The sequence below is a fragment of the Aquila chrysaetos genome, chromosome 3, assembly GCF_900496995.4.
Source record: "Aquila chrysaetos chrysaetos chromosome 3, bAquChr1.4, whole genome shotgun sequence".
Classification (NCBI taxonomy): domain Eukaryota; kingdom Metazoa; phylum Chordata; class Aves; order Accipitriformes; family Accipitridae; genus Aquila; species Aquila chrysaetos.
In genome coordinates, this window is record NC_044006.1 from 30,505,061 (window position 1) to 30,516,480 (window position 11,420).

General features: G+C 38.3%; 1 protein-coding gene across 4 annotated transcripts in view; it reads left to right on the forward strand.

Annotated features, from left to right (window-relative positions):
* Positions 1-8,775, forward strand: part of VPS41 (VPS41 subunit of HOPS complex) — a 117,888-nt gene extending 109,113 nt beyond the window's left edge. For all 4 annotated transcript variants that reach the window (XM_030009366.1, XM_030009367.2, XM_030009368.2 and 1 more), the window contains exon 29: positions 800-8,775. In XM_030009366.1, coding sequence (XP_029865226.1) covers positions 800-880 — 81 coding nt within the window. In that variant the 3' untranslated portion in view covers positions 881-8,775. The remainder of the gene's footprint in view (positions 1-799) is intronic.
* Positions 8,776-11,420: the final 2,645 nt, after the last annotated feature.

The following is an 11,420-nucleotide window of genomic DNA, read 5'->3' on the forward strand; positions in this document are numbered from 1 at the left end:
CATGAGAAAGCCCAACAACTACTAAACATCTGTTCGAACAGCATTTACCACAAATTTTATTATTTGAGAAATAATCTAAAATTTATCTAGCGTTCTCAATTTTCTGGGACAGGTAACTTGTCAGATGGGATTTTAAAATGTAACATGAATATTACATGATATATATTCTATAGTAGATATGAATACACAGGTATCTGCGTATATCTGAGCCAAATTCTCCACTGCTATGGTATTTCTTGGCCTTAGGTAATCAGTTGTGTTACTGGTACTTGGTTACTGGTGACATACTGAAAGGAAAGTAATGCATGCATAAAGCATTGCACAGAGCTAAACACAGGAGTAACAATAAACACCTATTTGATATCAGATGGACAGTATTCAGGCCATATTCTCAGCTGTTGGAAATCTGTGGAGCACTTTCCAAAGACGGTGACTAAGCTGTGACTAAAGACATCCAGTGGTCAGTGGAGCTGACCAAGTGACTTACTCTCTTCTTTATCTATGAAGATAATCAGTGATACTTTTGAGACTGTATTTTTCATTTTTGTTGTGGAGGAAATCTGACCTTACTCTCCTGGAGGGTGGTGGTGAGGTGTACTGCCCTCTCAGTCCAGAACAGCCTGCTTTATTCTGTTCTTCTATATCGCCTTCCTACACCTATCCATGAATATGTTGACAGGGAACAGCCTGACCGTGAACAGTGATGTTGAGAAAGGCATTAGCACTTTTTATTCATCTTCCCACATTGTAACGTGGCTACATTTCTCTAAGAGATTCTTTTTTTCTTTTTAATTTCTAGGTATCTCCTGTCCAGTTCTGCAACATATGCAGTGCCAAACATCGAGGGCCAGGAAGCACAATCCTGGAGATGAAGAAATAGCAGTCCCCTAGTTTTCCATGCCAGTCTGTGACACCAAACTGTTAGGACCATGCAAAGCCACTGTAGTTTCTGTTAGTCATCGTTTCTGTATAATTGTGATTTAAAACTGGTTTCTATAAGTTATCCAGCTTATTGAACATTTTCAGAAAAGAGAAGATGTGAAAATGTTTCCCTAGTAAGTCTTTGTTATGCAATTCTTACATCACTGTTCGTTTCCTGAGCTCATTACTTAACTCTGGAACAGAAAAGAGAAATAAAATGGGAAGGAAAAAAAATCCAGTTTGGAGATTTGTGCTTGCTATCAGTTAATGTGCTTTGCAGTTTGGAGCTGTATCAGGCTCATAGTTAGATATCATAAACAAAAATTAATTGCTGTGAATTCAGCTCACCAAACTATTTTAGTCCTGATTTAGTTTATTAGTGAACTGTTTAACTTGAGACCCACAGGAGTCTTGACTGCTTTCAGTGGAACTGCTTCAGGACTTGAAGCTAGCTGTGTGCTGACTCGTACATTAAATTAACAAACTCGTTAACTGTGAATTCCACACATTGGCAGTTTACCTTGGTTGCATGGTTACACATTCATAGTTTGTTATAAAGTGGTTATTATCTTAATTGATCTTCACAATGCAGCATTTTAAGGTGGGCTCTTCTCATATTAAACTCATCCAGAAACTTTATTTTTAAATGTTAGTAGTAGGTCTTTACACTTACTTTATAAGTGTGGTTGTAGTGTACGATTTCATTTACGTATTGGGGGAAAAAAAAAATCTAACCCCTCAAAGATCAGATCTCTAGGAGCTTCTTTTGGCCTTAGCAATTTAATAGCTAAGTTAAATAAGTGTATTTGAATGTTAACAAAAAACATATTTATTTTTAATTTCAACAGTGTTCTGTTTTGTTGATCCAGAGGAGTGGATCTTTCAGAAATGTCTTCACAGTAATGTAATCTCTTTATGATGTTCTCTGATTAAATTAAATGTAAGCATCTTTTCCCTAAGAAAAGTCATTTTTCAGAACTCGCAAGATAGTTTTCCTCTTTTTAATAACTGGAGTTTGAAAGTAAAAATACACTGTTTTACCATCAAATTGTGAGGTTTAAACAAGTAGTTAACTTCATAAGATCTGAAACAATGGTATAATGATACTGCAGTGTATCTGTAAAACTGGAAGATGTAACACCTCTAAGTTCTTATGTAGCTTATTGTCATGTAGGTACACCTTAAAATAATTTATATTTCAGAAACCCCAATTTCTAGTTTATGTAAATTCATTATTTTCTTTTGATATCCTCCAGGCAGTTGGCTGAGCTGGTCTAGCAATCTGAAGAGTGATTTTTGTTGTCCACTGTGTGGATCTGTATAATACTGGAATAAAATTTTAAGTATATTAGAAATACTAGGATTTACTCTGCATAGTTACAGGACAAAATTATCATTAAAAGGATAGATCTCCCAAGAACATAGCAATCATATTTTATTGTGATAATACAGACAGCTGAGGAAAAAATAAAAAATCGTGCAGATTATCTATGGACATGCAGTAGATGAAATACCAGAAGGATTGGAGCTTTGTAGTGCAGAACATAGTCCGCATACGTCAAGCTTCATCCATAAGAATTACTGCCTGGCTCTGTAGCAGTTAATTTTCAGTGGCTAGTACACATTCTCAGGTATATTGTTCATTTATCCATTCTTTACTACGCTGATCAGGAAAGCTGCTTTGATTCCTAGTAAATGAAATGCTCCAGTGAGCTCAAGGGCTGTTTCACCATGATATTTGATCTATTGCATGCCTGTAGACAAGTTTAAAAACTTCCCCAAAAAACTCTTCCTCAGTAGCACTAAGCAGCTTTTCTGTATTATACCATAAGAATGCATTGTGCAATGCCATAAGCGGTCAGCTTGTGGGAGGAAAAAGTGTAATTACTCCTATAGAGTTATGCCACAAAGTGTTCTGTAGCTCAGAGTTATATGATAATTTAAAGCAGGTATATTGTTTACTTCAGCTTGGCCTTAAATTCCCTAAAGCATTTGAATGTTCAGTGACTCAGTTTGCTAGCCTGCCATCACTGACAATCATACTGCATTATACCCTGGCATATTCTTTGCATTATGCAAGTAATTTTAAATCACTGTATGAAAATCTAATCAAAATCTTCTCTAAATCCAAAGCTTCTTTCATTTGGGCTTCAGGGACTACCCTTTTCATGTTCCTGAATTCTAAATTTGCTCATTAAGATTCAGCAAGAAATGTACAGTCCTGACTTTGATTCACTTTTCTTCCTTAGAAACCTTCACATCATAGAAAATGTCTGAGGTTAGAGCCTTAAATATTCAGCTGCCCAAGAGCTTTCCTTCTGAAGAACAGATCAGCCTAAGAAGTAAACTTAAAGTTGCATAACCCTTCAGAAAAGTACAGAATAGCACTTTACCAAGTTAACCAGAGCCTATTTAAGATGTCAGTCCATTTATCAAAGTGCTTGTGCTTTTAACTAAGGTAAACTTAAGGTAAATTTAACAAGGGAAATTCTATTTTTTCACTGATCCATCCAGTTCTGTGCGATTTCTTCAATAGTGACCAATAAAGCTAACTGAAAGGATGCGTGATGGATCAAGTAAAAATGTGTTGGTCTGCCATATCAGAGAGACAAAAGTATTTTGGTTAGAATGAGTCTTTGGATGATTTTTCTCATCTGTCTTTGTTTTATTATTTTGAGACCCATAATGCTGTGCGATAGGCTTGGTGGCAGTTTTGGGCTACACTGAAGATTTTGGTGGGCCCAAAAGAGTGAGGAGCTAGTGATGCTTGGTGAGCATGAGGCTATTTAATCCTGCTGAGAGCTTAGTTAAAAGTGACAGCAACAGGATGAAGGTTGACTTCTGCAAAAGGAGTTAATCTGTTCCTAGCAGACCTATGGGGACTGGGAGGGACCTGCCAGGAGTAAAGCTCTAGCCAGCAATTTGCGGGGCAAGTAAGAGGTGTCTGTTGCCCTTGTAATAAATTATTTAATTATTGGGTGATCTTTTTATGGCCAATGGACAATGTCTGGAAGGGACTGGGACAGGCTCTGCAGATCTTCTGCACTGAAGTTGAGAGGTGCATGACTGGCTTTTTCCATCTCCTGCTACAGCCAAATCTCATGTGTTTACCCGCTAGTAGCTGTGTATTAGTGGGCATGAGGCAGCCCCTTGACCAGATGAGTGATATATTGAATCAGCTGTGTTTGGTGCTTGGGCCAAGAGTCTGCTGCCCAGCATTACATGAATCAGTGGATCTGTTAATACTTCAGGGAGTCATTCTATATACGAGGTATGTCCTCTAGCTATAGTTGCATCTGACAGCTGCTCACCTGTGGGAAACCTTGAACACAGGGGTTATTATGCGTTGGAACAGGAGTAAGTTTTTCAGTGTCTGACACTAATCTTGTGTTACAGAGCCAGAGCAAAGACAAAATGAGGGTTTTTCCCATTTTTAGATCCACATCATATTCCTGTTTGAAATAAGTGTTTTCATGGAGAGTTGCTGCCAAGGACTTCACTACAGATTTGTCAAGGACTACCGTAAAGCAAAGAACAAGAAATATCCAGTTATCTGTTATGTTTGGTAATGTATTTTTAGTAGGAGACCATGCTGCAACATGTTTTTCTAAATTTTGGCTGATAGTTGGATAGAGGCTGTCAATACTCTGTATAGACTGCACAGATTGGCTTATCAAGTTTTCATTTCAGGAAATGTAATCACTTTCTAACTTAGATTAATGGTAATTCAGATAGAGTCTTTTAAGCAGGCACAATTTTACTCTTTGCTGTTGTGTACACTACCACAGTGGTTTTCTGCTTGGTGAGTAGAGTTCCTGACTGCGGTTCAAAGGAACTGGAATTGCAAATAACCTCTTAAATGAAAACCTCACGTTGGATTTCCCATTTCTGAAATGTTGTGATTTAGCATTCAAGTATTTTCTGTCTCGGTCACCTTGGAAAATAAAATGTCATCTCTGCAGGTTGGTTGGACTGGTCCCTGCCTGTGTCATTTGATAGCAGTTTGAAAAAATACTTGCAGGAAAATTCTTACCTAATGCTGAACAAGGACCATTATCTGAATGAGGAAAAACTCTGAGAAGCCTGTTTTCCCTCTCTCCTGTTCTGTTGTACACTTCTGACTTCATATCCATGCAGCATAACTTCTACTCATGTTTACAAATCCTAGACACATCAGGGTCTCTTCCTCTCTAGAAGACCTTCCTCCTTGAGCCGATCTTTGCCAAATACTAGGTCTAATTCAATTGATGTAGTCTTAAAACAATGTAAACAAGACTTGTAAGAAGCAAAGTACCACATTTAGAGAATGACTCTTTAATTATATGCTTTTGGGACTGTCTTACTCCACTGTGCCATGAAAGATTAATTTTCTCTTGGCATTAGGGAAATACCTAGATGGTGTGTTTTCTGTTCTTCAAGACAATGTGTGCTTTCTTTTACTATAATCAAATTATGCAGAAAACAGGACAACTGAAGTGTCTGAGACATCAAACACACAAGAGAATAGGATGTGTGAGAAGTTCTAAGAGAAGTCAATGAGTCATAGTGGGAACGACCTAAATTTAGTCTTAAAAGACTTCAGTAAATGGCAATCATAATAAGCTTTTGCAATAGAGCAGGTCTTAGAGGCTCTGATGTGTTTAGGCTGTGACCTTCCCCCAGGAGTCTGCAATCAGAATGGACAAGGCTGCCAGTGGCTTCTGCTCCTGGATTATGCTTAGGACTCCTGCAACAGCAGGAGTCAGAAACCTGCTGAATGGAGGTTGGTACCCCTCCAGCCTGGAGGAACTGCCAGAGGTAGAGGTATAGTAGAGTAATTAAGGGCTAGAAAGTGGCAGGAGCTGCAGAGGGCAGTTAAATTGTTGGCTGGGGTTTTTTTTGCTTTGCTTTTAGTCTGATCCCAGTAGGATTTAAGTCCAATTAGGTTGACAAGGTAATGGTATCTTGGTGTCTGATGGCTGTAAAATTGCATTTAGCAAGATGTCAGCTGGATGACAGGTTCCAAATAGTGTTCACATAGGATGCAGCTTTGTCTGTCTCTGGTGGCAGTGAGGGAGAGAGCCACAATAAACGATTGTGGATTTTTTTAAAAATCAGATTAATGGAAATGTTTTTAAAAGTGAACAATTGTCTCACATATTACCATGTCTTGCACACAATAAAGTAGTAGCACTGCAAGGTGCAGGTGGCAATAGTGTTTTTATTCTGTAGGACCCATTCAGTAGCAGCTATTTTTGCACATGCTGGCACAAGAATCACTGAAGCACTTTTCAGTGTGTCCAACACCAGCTATTAAGATTCTTCAATCTGGAATTTCTGCAAATCAATAGAGATCTTACTTAAACAAAATCAAAGTTGGGAAGCATTTTCTCTGTGCAATCTGTAAAGCTGAGCCAAGAATATATTTCTGGCATAACTCACTTCTATGCTATGCAGATTTTCATTCCCTGTGCAGTATCAAAAAACTTTTCTAGTGATGCCCTACGGGGACTATGTTCTGTTTACATTATCCCATATTCATTCTTTCTCCTCCCTTCCTCCCTCCAACCCCCCCAAAGTACGTGCATTGGAGTGAGTGCCTTGTTTTGAATTGTGTAGTGATTTTCAGTCAGTATCTGCAAACACAGACACTGTGCTGTGTATGTGTTAAGGTGGGCAAGATCAGAGGCACGTGCTTTGTATATCCCGTGGGAGGTAGCCAGATCTTTGTTCATCCTTAGTTCCTGGGGGAGTTCATTCCCCAGTGTCAGGCCAAGGAAAACATTTTCCTTCAGAGGTGAACTTTCCAGAATAACAGTAATTTTCAGTGGTGCCAAAAGAATCATTGAGGTAGGAAGGGACCTCTCAAGATCAGCTAGTCCAGTCCCCCTGCTGCAGCATTGGTTGTTCCATCACCTTCCCAGGGATTGAGTTGAAGCTGATGAGTCTGTGGTTCCCCAGATCCTACTTCTTGCCCTTCTTACAGATGATGATATCCCAGAGGATCAGTTGAAAGGAGGACTACAGCCTTGAAGAGTGAGATTTGCTTTCTTCCACCCTTCAGGAACCTCTTCTGATTGACATGCCCTTTTAAAGATAATGAAGAATGTTTTCTTCACGCTGAAGGCTTTGTGCATGGGTATTTTATAATGTTGCAGTCCAGTCCAGAGATTAAGCCAGTATAAATTACTGTGGGGTTAGATCATGGTCCCCAACAAAAGGGGCTGTTCCTATGCCCCTGGCTTGGCAGAACTGTTACTCAGTCTTTACAATCATTATTCACAGAAACAGTGCCCACTTCCTTAGCAATGGTAAAAATGCAGCTGCATTTGAGCATGTTTCTGGCATGCAAATTTTCCTTTGCTTTCAGAGGTAACTGCTCCTCTTGTCTTCCTTACTCACATAACCAAGAACTGCCCTTGCAGCTCTCGCTGCCTGGGAATTGCAGTGGAAATCCTCTGTTCTTCCATTGTCTGTACCAAGAGCTATGTCAGGCTGCTTTGAAGCTGCTAATCTTGCATCAGCTCAACAAGCAGATGTAATACCTTTTCATTATTGATGAATGAAGGATGAAACTGGGCACTTAGAGTAAGTACCAAGGAGGAATGAATGAAAATACATTGCATGTGGTAGGAAGAGGAAAAAATGGCAGGCCCTTTTTGGGGGAAGGGTGGGAGAAATTTTCTTTAGCAGAATCAATATAAAGGATTAGGTACTGATTACATTTAAAAAAGAAAAAAAAAGATTTTTTTTGTAAACGATGCATAAAGCGAGCTGTGATGCCTATGCTAGATGGCATTGATCAGAGGTGATGGGCTGCTCAAGTCTGGCATCAGCATATACAAAATCCTCTGCAGCTGTTTTAGAGCTTAAGGGAAGTTCTGCTTTTATGGGGTGTGTTGTATTCGCTGCTGTTCCCTCTGGTTTACTTTTCATGGTAGGACTCGCTCACCTTTTAACAGGCTGAAAAGCAGGTAGCCTGGATGTGCATCTCCTCCATGGTCAACAGCCACGCTTCGTATCTATAGATACAGGCAGCTCAGCAGTCACAGGCTCCAAGGCTGCAAACTGCTGTCAGGAGGACCTTTGATTGCTGAAGTCTGTGATGGAGCTTTGGAAACATGAGACAGGTTTTGTTCTTGCTGAAACTGATGACAAATTTGCCTTGACTTAAATGAGGACAGCATCTGACCCTCCTTAGATAGTAGTTTGCATTATGAATAAATACTATAAAATCAGTTAGATCAGGAACTTTTCTTTCTGAGCTGGCTGTGGTAGTGTGTAACTGCCTAGATGCATGTAGTACAAAATTACTTTAATAGTGGAGCTTGGTGGTCATCCATAGGATTCACTGCCAAAGAGGTTTATGGCTCTCATTTATCATTCTAGGAAACAGTGAAAACCATTTTCATTAATAATGTGTACTTCCAAAACTGTATTAAAACAAAATTATAAGGGCATTTAAAGAGATTGTACCTTGTTGTGCTCCTGTGAAATATGTGTGTTGTAGTTGTTTTTAAATGCTTCTTCCCATATGCTGCATTGCAGTGTTATACTGGAAAGGCTTGTGCTGCTGAATCTGAAGAATGAAAATCTAGTGTTGCACAATGACATTAGGTAAAGAAATTAAATTATCATTCTTAAACAGATTTTTCTAGATATGGAATCCTTCCTCTCTTCATGTGCCTCACCCCAGCATGTTCTTTTGTGATGGCAACAGCCTTTACGCTGAATTGAATCAAACCATGTTACTGAATTAATTTACTATTTGTTCAGTTACTATCTTATAATTCATGCAGTGGCAGGTGATGAGATGATTTTGTATATTTTGTTGGGGATGAATCCCAGCAAATGAAATCTAAAACTGGTTGCTGATTTCTGGTGTGATGTCATGCTTGTCATTTGATTCTTGTCTACTGCAAATTTCTGGGTGGTTTTTTTTTTTTTTTTTTGGGGGGGGGGGGGGACCCCAACAAAAAACCATTCCTATTTCCCTTTTTATTCATTGTGATGGTGGCTGTATTGTCTCAAGAGTATTCATAGTAACTGTTGCCAGCACATGATCATGTACAAGAAATAACCTAAAAGAGGTTAGGAATATAAAACACTTAGGTATAGTAAAATCCTCATGGTAACACTTCTGAAATATTCCCAGTAGCTGAAGCATGAAAAGTAGAAAGGCAGAGTCCCAAAGTATACTTGAGAAAATAGTGTGGTGAAAAGGGATTTAAGATCATAAGGAAGTGTGTTCCACCTAAGCTGGTATGGAATTAAGTTTCTGGCACTGAAATAAGTTAGAGATGTTTTAAACCAAAGACTAACAAGGAATTTTGTTAGTCTTCACCCAGAAGACTCCAAGGGTGAAGCTGCAGAACCTCTGTAAAGCAAAAAGACAGACTTTAATATATTTCAGGTAGGCAACAGTAGAAAAAGAATATTATAAAAAGAATCCCTAAAACCTGTAACTGAGTAACATAAAATTCAGAGCAAGATGTAACGTATATCATAGAAGTGCTGTTTGGAAGGGATTTCCGGAGGTCATCTAGTCCAGGCTTGAGGTTTTTCTGAGAAGAAGGTATCGCTGAGACATCATGATACCAAGATTCAAATTACGTAGAAGTATCAGAGAAAACCTTGTGAGTGAAAGGCAGGCAGTATACATTTAGGGAAAATTAGAATCAAAGGAGGTAAATAAATGAATACTATCAACAGGTAACAGAGAATCAGTAATGCCCTGAAATATTATGCCTGCATATAAAGCATAATAATAGTAGGGATTGTATTGTTAGCCACTCAACCAATATGGTAGCATGGAGTGCAAGGAGTCGAGGACAGAAAGAGCAATGACACTGGCAGACTTCGGCGATGCCTGTGTAAGTCACGATGAGGCATCATGAGAAGACTATGTTTGCAGTGCTACAGAAGTACCCCTTGAAGCGTCTCATCAAAGAGCACAAAAGGAGAAGCAGTCCTTGATTTTTGCCCTGGGAACTGCACAGAACCTGAATGCTACAACTGAAAGGCACTTAGTAAGAGAGTCCTTAATGTGATCAAATTCAATGTCCTTGTAAGATGCAGAAGCAAGAAAGTAATCTGTCACAGTCAAGCTTAACTGTTCAAAAAAACAACAACAGAAAGAAGAAAACTATATAAAAATGAAGGAGCAAATTAAAAGCAGTAGTTAAGTGTTTACAAGTGGTATGAGAAGTGCTAAATTCACGATAGTGGACTTTTTTTAGAAGCATCTACCCTTTCCAAAGCAATCCTTGATAACAAAGTAAAGAGACTGCTTAGATGTAACAGATCTTCAAAAAATGCACATTGTGTCTAGAGAAGGAAAACAGAAAAGAACATTACATTTTGGCAAGATAATGTCAAGCCACAATAAAGTAGGCCAAGAGACTCAATGAGAAGCAATATGCTAAAACTGACAAAGCTAACAATAAAAACTCCATCGGCAAGCTATATATAAGGTCACCTGTAGAAAATGGAAGCAAAAAAGGGTTTTGACAAAGACAGACCCCAGCAGGAAAAACAAATTAGTTCTTTGAAGTAAGTATTGAATAAGTATTTATTGCGAAAGTATTCAGGGAAAGCCTAGAGTGGAGCCTTTTTTAACATGGAAACTTCTGAAATTAAACTGTGTGTAGAAAATGTAGGAAAAAAATCAATAAATAGTATCAAACCACAATTAATAGTATCAAACCACATGCATCAGTACGTATTCACCTAAAACTCTGATGGATCTCAAAACAGGATATTGCTATATAATTGCCTGTGATGTGTAAATTGCCTTTAAAGTCCTAATACTAGAAGAATGGAAAGTAGTAAATATGACACAAATATTTTCTGAAAGGCTCCATGACAAATCCATAGAAATACAGACCAGTAATTCTCACTTCTTTACTGGATAAATCAATAGAAGCGTTATTTAAAAAAAAGACACATGGATATATCTATTTTATATCTTATATTGGGGAAAAGTGAACATGGATTATAGAGATGGAAGTTATGCCTCCCATTTATCTGAGTTTCTAGAAGGACTTGATGAACCTGTCAATAACTGATTCAGATGGTATAGTGTTTTTACACTTGAAAAAAACCCAAAAGCTCATGTTAAAACCCTTCAACAGGATTTAAAAAAAAAATAATAACAAATCGGCCTTGAAACAAGAAGCAAAGAGTTTCTAATAGATTTAAATCTATTGAAAATTAACTAGATGTACGATCAGCTTTCACAAGGCAGGAGTGTTTGCTGTAATGTTCCAAAGAGGTAAGTGTTTGGGCTTAGGGTGTTCAGCAAAATCAGTGATCATCTGGAAAAGGGCTGGATAGCAAAAAGAAAAACATTTGCTAATGATATAAAAGTAGCCAGAGTCAAAACTAAAAGCTCACTGAAAACATTTTTTTATCAATGATCTGGATGCAGGAGTTGAATGCACCCTTAGCAAGTTTGCCAATGATACTAAACTGGGAGGTGCTGTTGACTCTCTCAAGGGACAAGAGGCCTTGCAGAGGGA